At 37.0% G+C, this 14,514-nt stretch overlaps 1 protein-coding gene across 5 annotated transcripts in view; it reads right to left on the bottom strand.

Moving 5' to 3' along the window:
• COL24A1 (collagen type XXIV alpha 1 chain) overlaps positions 1-14,514 on the bottom strand; it is a 393,929-nt gene that overhangs the window by 108,949 nt on the left and 270,466 nt on the right. For all 5 annotated transcript variants that reach the window (XM_060400630.1, XM_004002153.6, XM_060400613.1 and 2 more), the window contains 5 exons: positions 7,395-7,448; positions 2,822-2,875; positions 2,243-2,296; positions 896-949; positions 626-733 (listed from right to left, as the gene is read on the bottom strand). In XM_060400630.1, coding sequence (XP_060256613.1) covers positions 626-733; positions 896-949; positions 2,243-2,296; positions 2,822-2,875; positions 7,395-7,448 — 324 coding nt within the window. The remainder of the gene's footprint in view (positions 1-625; positions 734-895; positions 950-2,242; positions 2,297-2,821; positions 2,876-7,394; positions 7,449-14,514) is intronic.

Below are 14,514 nucleotides of genomic sequence, written 5' to 3' on the forward strand. Positions count from 1 at the left end.
CTCATCACATATAACAACCCAAATAATACTATAAGTAGGTTTCTCAGTACATATTTTACAGACTGGAAGTGAATGAGATAACATCTTTAAAATATGGGAAGAAAAATGAAACCCTCTTAATGAAGAACACTATACCCAGAACTGTCCTTCAGGAATAAAGGAGTGATAAAGAGTTGCCCAAACAACCCCAAGCTGAAGAGTTCATCACTGCTAAACCTGTCTTACAAAAAAATGTTAAAGGGCATTCTTGAAGCTGAAATTCAACAATGTACCATTGTAATCATTTAGCAATATTTATGTATATCAAATCAACATGTCATGTACTATAAACTTGTATATGTCAATTATATCTCAAAGTGAGAGAAAAAATTAAGAAGTTCAATAGCCTGTGTGACATATGGGAAAAGTATCTTTTTTCCTTGGCTGTTAGGAAGGCTGATAATCAGTGTCCGGTTTGTCCCTCACTCAAGCCATAATTCTACACCTTCAAACACCAAATGGACATATAAGGGGGTCAAGAATGTGTGTATATGATTCACACGTGTGTGTGTGTGTGTGTGTGTGTGTGTGTGTGTGTGTGTGTAGAAGGCTGAGTTCACTGAGTATTGGACCCAGAGGTACTCACCGGAGGGCCCATCAGACCTGGTCCACCCAAAGGCCCTGTGGTCCCTGGTAAGCCTGTCTCTCCTTTTTCTCCATCCTCTCCAGGAAGTCCCCTTCCTCCTGGGTTCCCCTATAACCCAGAAAAAAATTTTAAGAAAAAGAAAGTAGTGAAATAATTATACCATGCAATAAGGAGATTTTTGCTGGCTCACAGAAAATTAAGTACAATATAATATTTTAAAGATTTCTCAAAAACATCTACCTTAATCATAATGTTAAAAGCATAATTTACCTTCAATCCATCTTTACCCTGGAGACCTTCTTCTCCAGGAGCTCCTGGTTCACCCTATTTGGCAGCAGAAAATAATATCTATTATGTTGTTAAATCATTTATCCTAATTTTTATTTTTTGCTCCTCGTATCCATAGACGTAGCAGTTTTATGAACATTTATTCCTAGTTCTACTTTATCTATAAGGAGTACCTGACAATACAATAAACATGATTTAATTTGCCTGGAATAACTCTGAAGATGATGTAAAGAGTTATAGCACTGTAAATTCAAATAAGAGGGTCCTGGAATATTAACAACTTTAAGATAATTAAGGGTAATACATATTCATTTGGTAGCTTTGGAAACAGACACCTACATCTACATTTCTTAAAGACTGTAAATACTGAATCTCATAAAATTGTAGTAGCTTGCTTTTCTGAATTTACATGGATTAATACAACTTAATTCAGTTGAAATCAGTGTACCAGATTTTGAGGTCTGTGTTTTCTCTCTTACACAGGAGAAGCAACATTCAGAGCAAGCCCTGGTATATTTGGAAGCTGTCTTCCTAGCTTAGAGCTTGCAGAAGTGAATGTAGAGCTACGCTTTATGAGGTGATTAAACAAGTGCTAATTCTCCAGCCACCTGAACCATTTAAAAATTAATTAATCAGTCTCTTCACAGCTGCCCACTGCTCCCACTGCTGATACTTCCATTACCCTCACCTCATACTGTCTGTGCCCCTGAAAAAAAGAGGAAAAATGAACAAGAAAGGAATTGGATGCCAAAAACATCTCCCAACTTTACCTCTTAGTAAAAAAGAAAACAAAGAAAGTCTCTTAAAATTATCTTGGCCCCTATTATCTTGGGAAAAACCTTACCACAGCTTAAATGAACCACTGTCTATATTAGAATGTAAGCTATCTCATTATAATTATCTAGTTATTTCTTTGAAACTTATTAACTTTGCATGCCTTTAGTTTTTTGTTTTTCTAAACACAAATTATGTTTCAATGCCTTATCTGTCTTGCTAGGTCAAGAAATAGCATGAGAGCTGATCCTTAGTATTTGTGCATTTCTTCTTCATGCTAACATCAGTGACATGCACAGTGACCCCACGCATTTGGCAAGGACTCTGCTGAGTACACCTGATTCTGCGAAAAGAATGTGTGAGGTTAGGGCTCTCAATGCTATTAAATAATAATGTGAAGAGCTTAGCATGCAGCTTTTCAAATTATGAAATAAAGACAAACATTCTAGAATAGAAGAGAAGTTTCCTATACAGTCGTTTAAGTCTTTACACTGAGTTTTCAATCTCTAAGATAGGTGGGCCAGTGCATCAAAACGGTTTCTAGTAGGCACTTACCCGTAACCCTGGCTCCCCAGCAGCTCCAACACTGCCCACAGGTCCAACATCTCCCTGAAGAAACAAAGGGGAAGATGAAACTCCTTTCTATTAAAATTGCATGTCTAATAATTATGGAGGGCATATTATGAAGATAGGGGTTCCAAAACAATGTTCGTTCCTTTTCTTCAGATTATTTATAATAATTTTGCTTTTTCATTTGTGCTCGTGCATGCTCAGTCCCTTTGGTCATGTCCGACTCTCCGTGATTCCATGGACTGCAGTCCGCCAGGCTCCTGTGTCCATGGGATTCTCCAGGCAAGGATCCTGGAGTGGGTTGCCATTTCCTTCTCCATTTCATTTGTATTCCTTCTTGTATATACATGTGTGTGTATATATATATACACACACACACACACACATATATGCATACATATAGATGAGTAAATAATATTTTTGACTCATTTGAGAACACTTTCTATTTTTATCTACTATTCTTTACCTGCTTCCAAGATGGTGGGTGTTCACCAAAATATGGGAAACATAGTGGTCAGTTGTGAAAGGTTTGAGAGCCTCTCCTTGACTGTTAAGGGCTGTTACCTTTGTGCCTGGCTCGCCTTGCAGACCAGATTCCCCTTCAGCACCTGGTGGTCCCTAGAAGAGAATAATTTGGCACATTGTTTGTGCACATTCCTTCACCGATACAAAGTCGGTAACAACCTCCTAAGAAGATGGTAGTAATCTTCAGCCCAAGGATGGAATGTCTATATCCAGCAAAGGATTCTTGTTGTCCCTTTATAAACTTCATGGCATAAGACAAGATAATTTCTGGGACTTTGAAGAGTTCAAGTGCTAAAACAGTATCACCAGAAATCAGGACTTCTTAGACCAGTTTCTCCTAATCCTTCCTCTTACCCTTTAATCTTTGGTTGCGAAAACCACTTCCCATTTCCTCTTTAATTTCTACCTTCATATCCTTATTAGTCTCTATGTTTTTCACTTTGTATTCTTCCCTCCATTTATTTTCATCCCTCTTGGAATTTACTTCCTGAAAAAAAATTCACTTTCTTTACTGGTTTTATAAAACATATCACACAAAGAAGATATGAATTACATATATACATATGTATGGCATTGTTTTCCCATTCTCCTTTCACAGGTGGGTTCATTGGGAAGCTTTTGATTGAAGCTTTTATCTTGAAAACATGTAATTTGTAATCTCTAGTTATTTATAAGCGTGGTGCTCCTGTAATTACTGTTGTATTTTTGTCTCTTGGAGATATTTATCTTGTTTTTGAGCATACTGTGCATGCCTCTGCTTTCTCTTCTTCCTCACTCTTTTTCTTCTCTTTTCTCTCAGTCTGTCTGTATTTGTATGTATGTGTACTTATATACACAATTATGAACACACACATATGCATTCTATATCCCCATATTTTCAGAGAACAGGGGTGGTTTAAAGCATTAACCTATGATACTAATACAGTTTGATCAGAAGTTTCCTGCTTGCTTTTTGTCTTCTAGGAATTCCCTCAATAGTTCTGATCCATGGGTGATAAACCTCCTTATAATTATTAGAGATTAAAATGTCTCTTATGCTGTTATAGTATTTTAGAGGAGAAGTTGTTTTCTATCTTGACTCAGCTTCCACAATCCATATTCACTTTGCTTTTTTGAAAATAAAAGCTAGAGTGCACAATAGTACAGATGAAGTTATAATGAACCGCCCCAGACCCACTCCTCAGAGGCAACTACTTTACAAAACAATTTTTCCTTTTAGTTTTCCTAATAATCAAGAAATATTCCCCTACTTATTGATGTATTACCTTGCTAAAAGATTAGTTCCCTTAAAACTCTCTCCCTTTTACCATAATTTCACCAATTTTTAGAATAATTATATTATTTAAAATTTTCCACTGGTTACCTTTGTGACTTTACTGTTACAAGAGACAGTGTATTACAGAACTTAAGAGGAAGGACCATGAAGTGAGACTGCCTGAGCTTCTGCTCTGCTTCAGAAATTATAGGATTTAATATTCTATCCTAAGGTTAAAATTCTCGCTCAAGAGAGAATTCCAACTCTCTTCAGATTTCTTCCATATCAAAATTGCTCTTAATCTCCTAGACCTCATCTAGTCCCCACTTTCACCCAATCTGTCAGCACGCCTTGGCTTTTTTATTCTTAGGCTAAATCCAATGGTTGATCTTCTGATCTCAGTGGTACCTCCTTTCTTATGCCAATCTTGGATTAGCACTTTGAATTGCCTTCTCTATTTCCATTCCTAGTTGAGTATCAATGGGAAAATTATACTCCTGTGCAAAGTGGCATCATTACATATTGAGAGGTATAGTGACTAAGAGACTGGGTTCCCTAAATGTGAATGTGGGCTCTGCCACTACTACTACTTATTGCTCTTGAACAAGTTGCTTAACCATTTCATGTCTCAATTTCCTCATTTGTAGAATGAGAATAACTGTATTACCTCACTGAGTATTGTAAGAATTTATTAATATGATAAAGCACATAGATAATGCTAGGCAAATAGAAATTTCTCTGAAATTGCTACCTATTATTAATCTAATGCAAATTCAAAGTCTCCCACTTCAGCTTGACTTTTAGTAAGGTATACTTGCTTTTACATGTCTTTAACCACTTTCCTCAACCACCATTTTTTTTTTTTTTTTTTTTTGGCCACACCACGGCATGTGCCATCTTTGTTTCTGACCAGGGATCAAATCCATACCCCCTGCATTGGAAGTATGAAGTCTTAACCGCTGGACTGCCAGGAAAGTTCCTTCAATCACTGTTCTGGCACATTTTCCTCAATGGATCTACTCAGTCCCTACTTTGTATCACAACATAATCGTCTCCTACTCTGTTAAAAACAACAACAACAACAACACTTCAAGTTATGACCTATGACTTTTCTCTGCTTTCTTTAGGTTCAGAGGATATCGTATAGTATATGTTATCAGCACTGGCTTTTGAATCAGGTTTGGATTCAAAACCAATGTCTGCTACTTGTTAACCATTTACCTTGGGCAAAGTAGCAGACTATGATGAACATTCTTCTTACTTGTCTCAGGAAAGGATATTGCCACCCATTCTGTTGCACCTAGAAATCTGGAAATAATTTTTGACTTCTCTTTTCCCTTTCCTTTTCATATCCCACAAGTATGCAGTTTCTCCAGAATTTATACAACAAACATTTCTCAAATCTGTCTCCTTCTCACATAGTTCAGACCTCTATCATTTCTTACCTAGTTCAATGCAACAGCTTTTTAGAAGGTATACATGTCTGCATTCTTGACTTCTTAAATATACCCTCCTTGAGGCTGCTAAAATGATCTTCCAAAGATACACAAGACTTTATCACTGCCCAGTGCCCTTACGGTGACTTACTATAGCCCATAAGGTAAAAAAGTTTAGGGACTTCCCTGGTGGTCCAGTGGTTAGGACTCTGCACTCTCAATGCAGGGTGCTTAGGTTCAATCTCTGGTCAGAAAACTAGATCCCTCATGCTGCAACTAAGAGCCCGCATGCCAGAACTAAAGATCCCACATGCTGCAATGAAGACCCGGCACAGCCAAATAAATATTTAGGAAAAAGATAAATGTTCAAGCCTCTTCATGAGTATGTAAGATTTTTTTTATTTGACCCAATCATTTCTCTATAATTTCATCTATCCTTACTCCTTATTTTGACTTTAAGAATCTCTACTGCCTCACGTTTGCATGTTCCTCCTCATACTATGCTGTGTACCCTTATTCTCTCTTTTCATATGGTTAACTCATACTCGGGCTTCTCTGGTGGCTCATTAGTAAAGAACTCGCCTGCCAAAACAGGAGATGGGGGTTCAGGAACTGAAGAAGATCCCCTGGAGAAGGAAATGGTAACCCACTTCAGTATTCTTGCCTGGAAATTCTCAGGGACAGAGGAGCCTGGCAGGCTACAGTCAATGGGGTTGCAAAAGAGTCAAACATGACTCAGTACCTAAACAGTAAACTCATATTCATTCCTTAAAACTCATTACCCTCCCCTTATCTCAACAGAGACAAGTCTTTTCCCCCTTATTCAGTTATGGCTATGTACCCACTACTGTACTCTCATAAAGTCCTGTGAATGTCTCCATCATTGGGTCTAACAGATTGAAGTATAATCATATTTTACATGATTATCTTCTGGAATGGATTATAAACTGCTAACGGAGTCAGGGATCGTATCTCAGCCACACTTGGATTTTCAGTGAATACACAGTGCATAGCAAAAAGGCATTGCATAATCATGGGATTAGAGGAGGAGAAAAGTTTTATTGGAATGTGGCTGAGCAGGTCTGCAGAGGTTAGACAATGCAGAACACTGTTACACATGTTAAGTAATTGGCAATTTATTAAAGACTGAGAGCTGATAAAAAATTTCAAGGACAAGGAAGATATGACAAAAATACACTGGCAACAAATAGCTAAGGAATAATAGCAGCTGAAGGAGACATGGAATAAGGAGCATTGGCAATAGGAACACAAAGAAAATGAGAGTTGAGACACTGGTGGGAGCTTATTAAAGGGAAAGCACAGCAGATTGGACAGGATGAAAGAGGAAGAGGAGTCTGGGAAAGCTCTCAGTTTGAGGTTCCTGGACATAAGAGGCATCTTTCAGTGGGAGGAGAATAAAAAGAATAACAGTGTGAAAGTGATGGGTTTGCTTTAGATATTTTGAATTTGAGAAGTTTGTAGGCTATCTAGGTGCATATATAGAAGACAATAGGAAATCAATAATTAAAGCCAAAGGGAGAGGCCTCAGTTAGAGCTATCTAGCTGAGAGCTTATTATTCTAAAATATACCTTGAATGAGTCACTTTTCAGTATTTTTCTATAATGGAGTGAAGGGCTATCAACATTAACTCTAAATCAGTAAAGAGAAAGTTATATTTACTTTTTGTTCTGTTATTTAAATGAACTGTTAAGAGAAAGTTACATGTATAAAATTAGGCTCATAGAACAGTTATCCCTGCTTTTAATAGAACTTTAGATTTTATTTTCTGAATATTAAATAAAGTACCATAAAATTATTCTTCAAAATATATATCTAAGATTTCAACTTTAGCTTTGAAAAGTCTTACAAAAAATACTAAGTACTGATGAACCAACAAGAAACAACCCCAAGAAAAATTACCTCAGCACCCATTTCTCCAGGAGGTCCAGCATCACCCTGTGGTCCTCGTGGTCCCTATATTAAAACAAAATTTAAGATGTGAGAAATAAAGTTCACTCTATATTTCAATTAATATGTGCATATAATTATATCATATGTAACAACACATAATACATTTATCAATGTATTACTTTACTCTGTATAGCGAAGTGAAGTCGTTCAATCATGTCTGACTCTTTTCGACCCCATGGACTGCAGCCTACCAGGCTCCTCCATCCATGGGATTTTCCAGGCAAGAGTACTGGAGTGGGTTGCATTTCCTTCTCCAGACCGGGATCGAACCCAGGTCTCCTGTACTGTAGACAGATGCTTTACCGTCTGAGCAACCAGGGAAGTCCCTTACTCTATATAAACAAAATTAAATCTTTACTTGATTCATCTTTTTTTGTTAATAATATTAAGCTTTGTTTGCATTCAAAAGGAAAGAAAGGATGGCGCCTTTCATTTTTTCATTCCCTAAATCACTCATTCATTCAACAAATATTTAATATAGTGCCTAGGGCTTTCAGAATTATCTTACTTAATGAGTATAACAATCATGTGCATGTGTGCACGATTAGTGGTGTCAGCTTTTTGCAACCCATGATCTGTAGCCCACCAGGCTCCTCTGCCCATGGGATTTTCCAGACAAGAGTATTGAGTGGGTTGTCATTTCCTCCTCCAGAGGATCTTCCCCACCCAGGGACTGAACCCATGTCTCTTGCGTCTCTTGCGTTGAGCAGACCGATTCTTTACCAATTGCACTACCTGGGAACCTCCCATGATAATCATAGATCTACTTAATATTCCTGAAAAATACATGGCAGACAAAGTAGCATTTTTAAAGAAGCAAATATATGGTCTCCAACTAAATAAAAATATGCTTGAGTTTGCTATATGATACATATTATCACAGTATTGAGTCCAGTTGAACAATTCTTCTATTTCATATGAATAACTGTAACAATGTTTACATGGGATAATCACTAGGCTGCAATAAAATGCATGTGGGACATTTATGGAGATCTTTTCCCCTGTAATACTTACTAGTAAATATAAGAAAATAAACACTAAATTATTAGTGTGTGAAGCCATTTCAGTTCAGTTCAGTTGCTCAGTCGTGTCTGACTCTCTGCGATCCCATGAATTGCAGCACACCAGGCCTCCCTGTCCATCACCATCTCACAGAGTTCACTTAGACTGACGTCCATCGAGTCAGTGATGCCATCCAGCCATCTCATCCTCTGTCGTCCCCTTCTCCTCCTGCCCCCAATCCCTCCCACCATCAGAGTCTTTTCCAATGAGTCAACTCTTCACATGAGGTGGCCAAAGTACTGGAGTTTCAGCTTTAGCATCATTCCTTCCAAAGAACACCCAGGACTTATCTCCTTTAGAATGGACTGGTTGGATCTCCTAGCAGTCCAAGGGACTCTCAAGAGTCTTCTCCAACACCACAGTTCAAAGCATCAATTCTTCGGTGCTCAGCCTTCTTCACAGTCCAACTCTCACATCCATACATGACCACAGGAAAAACCATAGCCTTGACTAGATGGACCTTAGTCGGCAAAGTAATGTCTCTGCTTTTGATTATACTATCTAGGTTGGTCATAACTTTCCTTCCAAGGAGTAAGCGTCTTTTAATTTCATGGCTGCAGTCACCACCTGCAGTGATTTTGGAGCTCCAAAAAATGAAGTCTGACACTGTTTCCACTGTTTCCCCATCTATTTCCCATGAAGTGATGGGACCAGATGCCATGAGTCAACTTTTTCACTCTCCACTTTCACTTTCATCAAGAGGCTTTTTAGTTCCTCTTCACTTTCTGCCATAAGGGTGCATATCTGAGGTTATTGATATTTCTCCCGGCAATCTTGATTCCAGCTTGTGATTCCTCCAGTCCAGCATTTCTCATGATGTACTCTGCATTGAAGTTAAATAAGCAGGGTGACAATATACAGGCTTGACATACTCCTTTTCCTATTTGGAACCAGTCTGTTGTTCCATGTCCAGTTCTAGCTGTTGCTTCCTGACCTGCATACAGATTTCTCAAGAGGCAGGTCAGGTGGTCTGGTGTTCCCATCTCTTTCAGAATTTTCCACAGTTTCTTGTGATCCACACAGTCAAAGGCTTTGGCATAGTCAATAAAGCAGAAATAGATGTTTTTCTGGAACTCTCTTGCCTTTTCCACAACCCAGCGGATGTTGGCAATTTGATCTCTGGTTCCTCTGCCTTTTCTAAAACCAGCTTGAACATCAAGAAGTTCACGGTTCATGTATTGCTGAAGCCTGGCTTGGAGAATTTTGAGCATTACTTTACTAGCATGTGAGATGAGTGCAATTGTGCGGTAATCTGAACATTCTTTGGCATTGCCTTTCCTTGAATTGGAATGAAAACTGACCTTTTCCAGTCCTATCTAAAATTACTTTAGATAGATTAACACTTGTTCAGTAAATATTAGTCACTCAGTTGTGTCTGACTCTTTGCAACCCCATGGACTGTAGCCCTCCAGGCTCCTCTCTCCATGGGATTACCCAGGGAAGAATAGAGAGGGGTGCAATTTCCTTCTCCAAAACACTTAATGCTATGTTTCCAGCCACCCAAAGAAGATGTTTGCAGTTTTTGGTCTTTCTGAAAGATAGTACAAAGAAGATGATTTTTAGATTCAGAAAATTATAAGATAGTTAAAATTCCATGAGCTTATGCTGCTGCTAAGTCGCTTCAGTCGTGTCCGACTCTGTGCGACCCATAGACGGCAGCCCACCAGGCTTCCCCGCCCCTGGGATTCTCCAGGCAAGAACACTGGAGTGGGTTGCCATTACCTTCTCCAATGCATGAAAGTGAAAAGTGAAAGTGAAGTCGCTCAGTCGTGTCCGACTCCTAGCGACCCTATGGACTGCAGTCTACCAGGCTCCTCCGTCCATGGGATTTTCCAGGCAAGAGTACTGGAGTGGAGTGCCATTGCCTTCTCCATCATGAGCTTACAGTCCATCACAATTTTGTACACACTTCACTTTAAAAAATGTAATAATAGGGAAAAAGTTGTGACATGCTTGGTTATCTTAAAATGTTTTTCTAAGTTGTATTAATGTTCATTTAAAATATTCAAAAAGTATGGAAACTACAAAAAGAAACAGATAAAGTAAATCATCTGTAATTCTGTCATACAGAGATGACACTGCAAATGTACTTGCATATTTCCTTCTTGTTCTTTTGTGGGAGCATATTTATAAATAACTGTATCTGTTTAATGCTTAAGAGTCTATTATAAATGCAAGTATTTCATCATATTTTAAATATTTCACAACAAAATTGTTCAATATCTATATAATATTATATTCTATTTAACATTCTGCAGTGCTATGATTTAATAATTTTCTTAATGCTAGACAGTTATATTGTTTTTATATCTTATTTACAATAAGTTTGCTTTTATTATATACAAGTTAGACTGTAAGTGAATGTTAAATCTGTTATATCAGAAAATATTGCCTAATAGTTGAGATAAATATTTGAATTAGAATTAAAAGGTTGGTATGTAGGTATCACAAATTTTCTTACTCAACAGAACAGCCATTAAAGGTTTTAAGAAGTCACTAATATTTTTCAATTACGGTTTGTTACATGTTATGCACAGTAATTCAAAATTTATGGATCCTCCTCAGAATGTTGTTTTATCCTAGTAGAAACACACTGAGAGAAACATGATAGCATTATTTGCTCATAACATCAAGTCAACTTTCAGAAAGGTTGCAAAAATTAATGTTTCACAATATATAAAATTAGAATCTATTTCATTAAATTCATACCAGCATAGAATATTATTTTATCAGTAAGTTATTTTTTAAGTTCTTCATTTTTGATGGACCAACTAGTATCTTAAAATTTTATATGTTTGATTACCAGTGAGGTTGAATATTCTGTCATTTGTTTATCAGATTTTTGAAATATTCTACATGTTGCCTGATTATGCTCTTTGCCTATGTATGTTGGGAGTCATTCAAAAAATTTTGTAGAGTTCTTAACTCTTTCCTTTAACTCTTTCCTTTCCTGTTTTATTGCTAACATTTGCCCAGTTTGTGACATGTCATTTTATTTTAAAAATATAATGTTAAAGATAACTTTCCCCCCAAATATGTTCACTATAGAATACTTGAAAATACATAAAAGTAAAAATTACCCCAAACCACCATTTAACCCTTTTAACATTTAGTGTATCTCCTAAAGTTTGTTTTTTATAATTGTACTTATTGATTTTTGGTTGCGCTGGGTCTTTGCTGCTACATGTGGGCTTTCTCTAGTTGCCGCAAGTGAGGGCTACTCTTCATTGTGGCATGTTGGCTTCTCATTGTGGTGACTTCTCTTGTTACAAAGCACAGGCTCTAGGCACAGGAGTTTCAGTAGTTGTGGTTCATGGCCTTAATTGCTCTGCAGCAAGTGGAATCTTCCTGAACCATGGATTGAATTCATGTTCCCTGCATTGGCTGGTGAACTCTTATCCAGTGTGCCACCAGAGAAGTCCTCTCCTTAAATCTTATACCATTTAAAACAAAAAATTAGGCTGGAAGAAATTTAAAATTTTCATGTACTTAAATCTAAGTCTTTTATGATTTTTTCCATCATATTTAAGTTTAAAACATTTCCATTAAAAAATTTCATCTACTCTTTTGTTAATCATGGTTTTAAAATACATATCTATTTAAACCATTGTTTTGATGTACAGTATGAGGTAAGAATCAAAACAAACTTTTAACCAAATAGCAATACATCCTCAGTTTAGTCACTCAGTAGTGTCCGACTCTTTGCGACCCCATGGACTGCAGCACGCCAGGCTTCTCTGTCCATCACCAACTCCTAGAGCTTGTTCAAACTCATGTCCATTGAGTCAGTGATGCCATCCAACCATCTCATCTTCTGTCGTCCCCTTCTCCTGCCCTTAATCTTTCTCAGCATCAGGATCTTTTCCAATGAGTTCTTTGCATCAGGTGACCAAAGTATTGGAGCTTCAGCTTCAGCATCAGTCCTTCCAATGAATATTCAGGACTAATTTTCTTTAGAATTAACTGGTTTGATTTCCTCGCAGTCCAGTGGACTCTCAAGAGTCTTCTCCAATGCTACAGTTCAAAAGCATCAATTATTCGACGCTCAGCTTTCTTTATGGTCCAACTCTCAAATCCATATATGACTAATGGAAAAACCATAGCTTTGACTGTATGGACCTTTGTTGGCAAAGTAATGTCTCTGCTTTTTAATATAATATCTAGGTTGGTCATAGGTTTTCTACCTTTCACATGATACTGTAGTGAATGCAACTGATTAGTTTTCTTGAAAATATCAGGCTGTTTCATGCCTGAATGTCTTTCCTCATGTTAAGTCCATAGTTTACACAGGGTTCACTCTGTGTTGTATAGTTTTGAGAAATGCATAATATCAGGTATCCACTTTCACAGTATTATACAAAATAGTTTCATTGCCCTAAAATTCCCCTTTTCTCCACTGATTCATCTCTTGGCCACTTCCCCCAATCCCTGGCAACCATCATTCTTCTTTACTGTCTCTAAAGTTTTGTCTTTTCCAGAATGTCATGTCGTTGGAATCATATGGTATTTATACTTTTAAGATTGGTGTTTTTCATTTAGCATGTATTGAAAAGTTACTCTATATCTTTCTGTGGACTAATACCTCATTCCTCTTTATTGCTGAACAATATTTCATTGTTTGGGTGTACCATAGTTTTTTAACCATTTACCCTTTGAAGGACATTACTTGTTGCTTCTAATTTTTAGCATCTATGAATAAAGCTGCTATGAACATTTATGTGCAGATTTTGGGCAGACACAGGTTTATACTTATTTTAGTAAACACCAAGGAGTATGATCGCTGTATCATTTGGTAAGAGTATGTTTAGCTTTGAAGGAAACTGCCAAATTATATTCCAAAGTTGCTTTCCACCAACAATGAATGAGAATTCCTTTTGTTCCACATCTTTTTTAGCATTTGGTATTGTCAGTGTTTTGGATTTTAGCCATTCTTAAAGATGTGTAATGGCATGCCATTATTTTAATTTACAGTTCTCTAATGACACATGCTGCTGTGCAGATCTTAATTTGCTTCTTACCATCTGTATGTCTGTTCAAACCTTTTCTGTATTTTTTTAATTGAACTGTTTGTTTTCTTATTGTTGAATTTTAAGAGTTCTTTCTGTATCTTTGGATATAAGTCCTTTAACAGATATCTGTCTTGCAAATATTTTTTCCCTGCTACGTGATATGTCTTCATTCTCCGAACATGTCCAAGAATAGAAATTTTTAGATTTTAATGAAGTCCAACCTATCAAAATTTTCATTCATGGATCATACTTTTCTTGTATCTGAAAACAAGATTGTTGTAGAAAATGGGTGTCATTTCATGATACCTTAAATCTCTGAAAGAATTCACTAGTAGGACCATCCAGGCCCAGTGCTTTCTGTTTTGGAAGGTTACTAATTATTAAGTTTAAGAGTTTTTTTATTTTACATTGGAGTATAATTGATTTACAATGTTGTGTTACTTTCAGGTACATGGCAAACTGATTCAGTTGTATTGATTCAGTTTCCTTAATCAAAATAGGACTATTCAGGTTATCAAAGTTTCCTTGTCTAAGTTTTGGTGGATTATGTCTCTCAAGGAATTTGTCCATTACACCTAGGCTATCAAATTTGTGAGCAAAGAGTTGTTCATAATATTCCTATATTGTCTTTTTAATGACTTTGGGATCTGTAGTGAAGGCCCTTTTTTCATTTTTACTATTAGAAATTAAACTCGTCTCTTTTTTTTTCTCTTGATAATCCTGCCTAAGGTTTCACCAATGTTATTGGTCTTTTCAAAGAATATATTTTTTGTTTCATTGATTTTCTCTATTTTCCTGTTTTTAATGTAATTGATTTCTGCTCTGATTTTTTTTTAACCCATTTATTTTTAGGCTGTTTGGTGTCCTTGTTGCTGCGTCCAAGCTTTCTGTAGATGTGGCAAGCAGGTGCTACTCTCTAGTTGTGGTGCGCAAGCTTCTCTTTAGGATGGCTTCTCTTGTCGCAGTGCAGAGGCTCCAGCGTGCATGGGCTTCAGCAG

This window comes from Ovis aries, chromosome 1, assembly GCF_016772045.2.
Source record: "Ovis aries strain OAR_USU_Benz2616 breed Rambouillet chromosome 1, ARS-UI_Ramb_v3.0, whole genome shotgun sequence".
Lineage (NCBI taxonomy): Eukaryota > Metazoa > Chordata > Mammalia > Artiodactyla > Bovidae > Ovis > Ovis aries.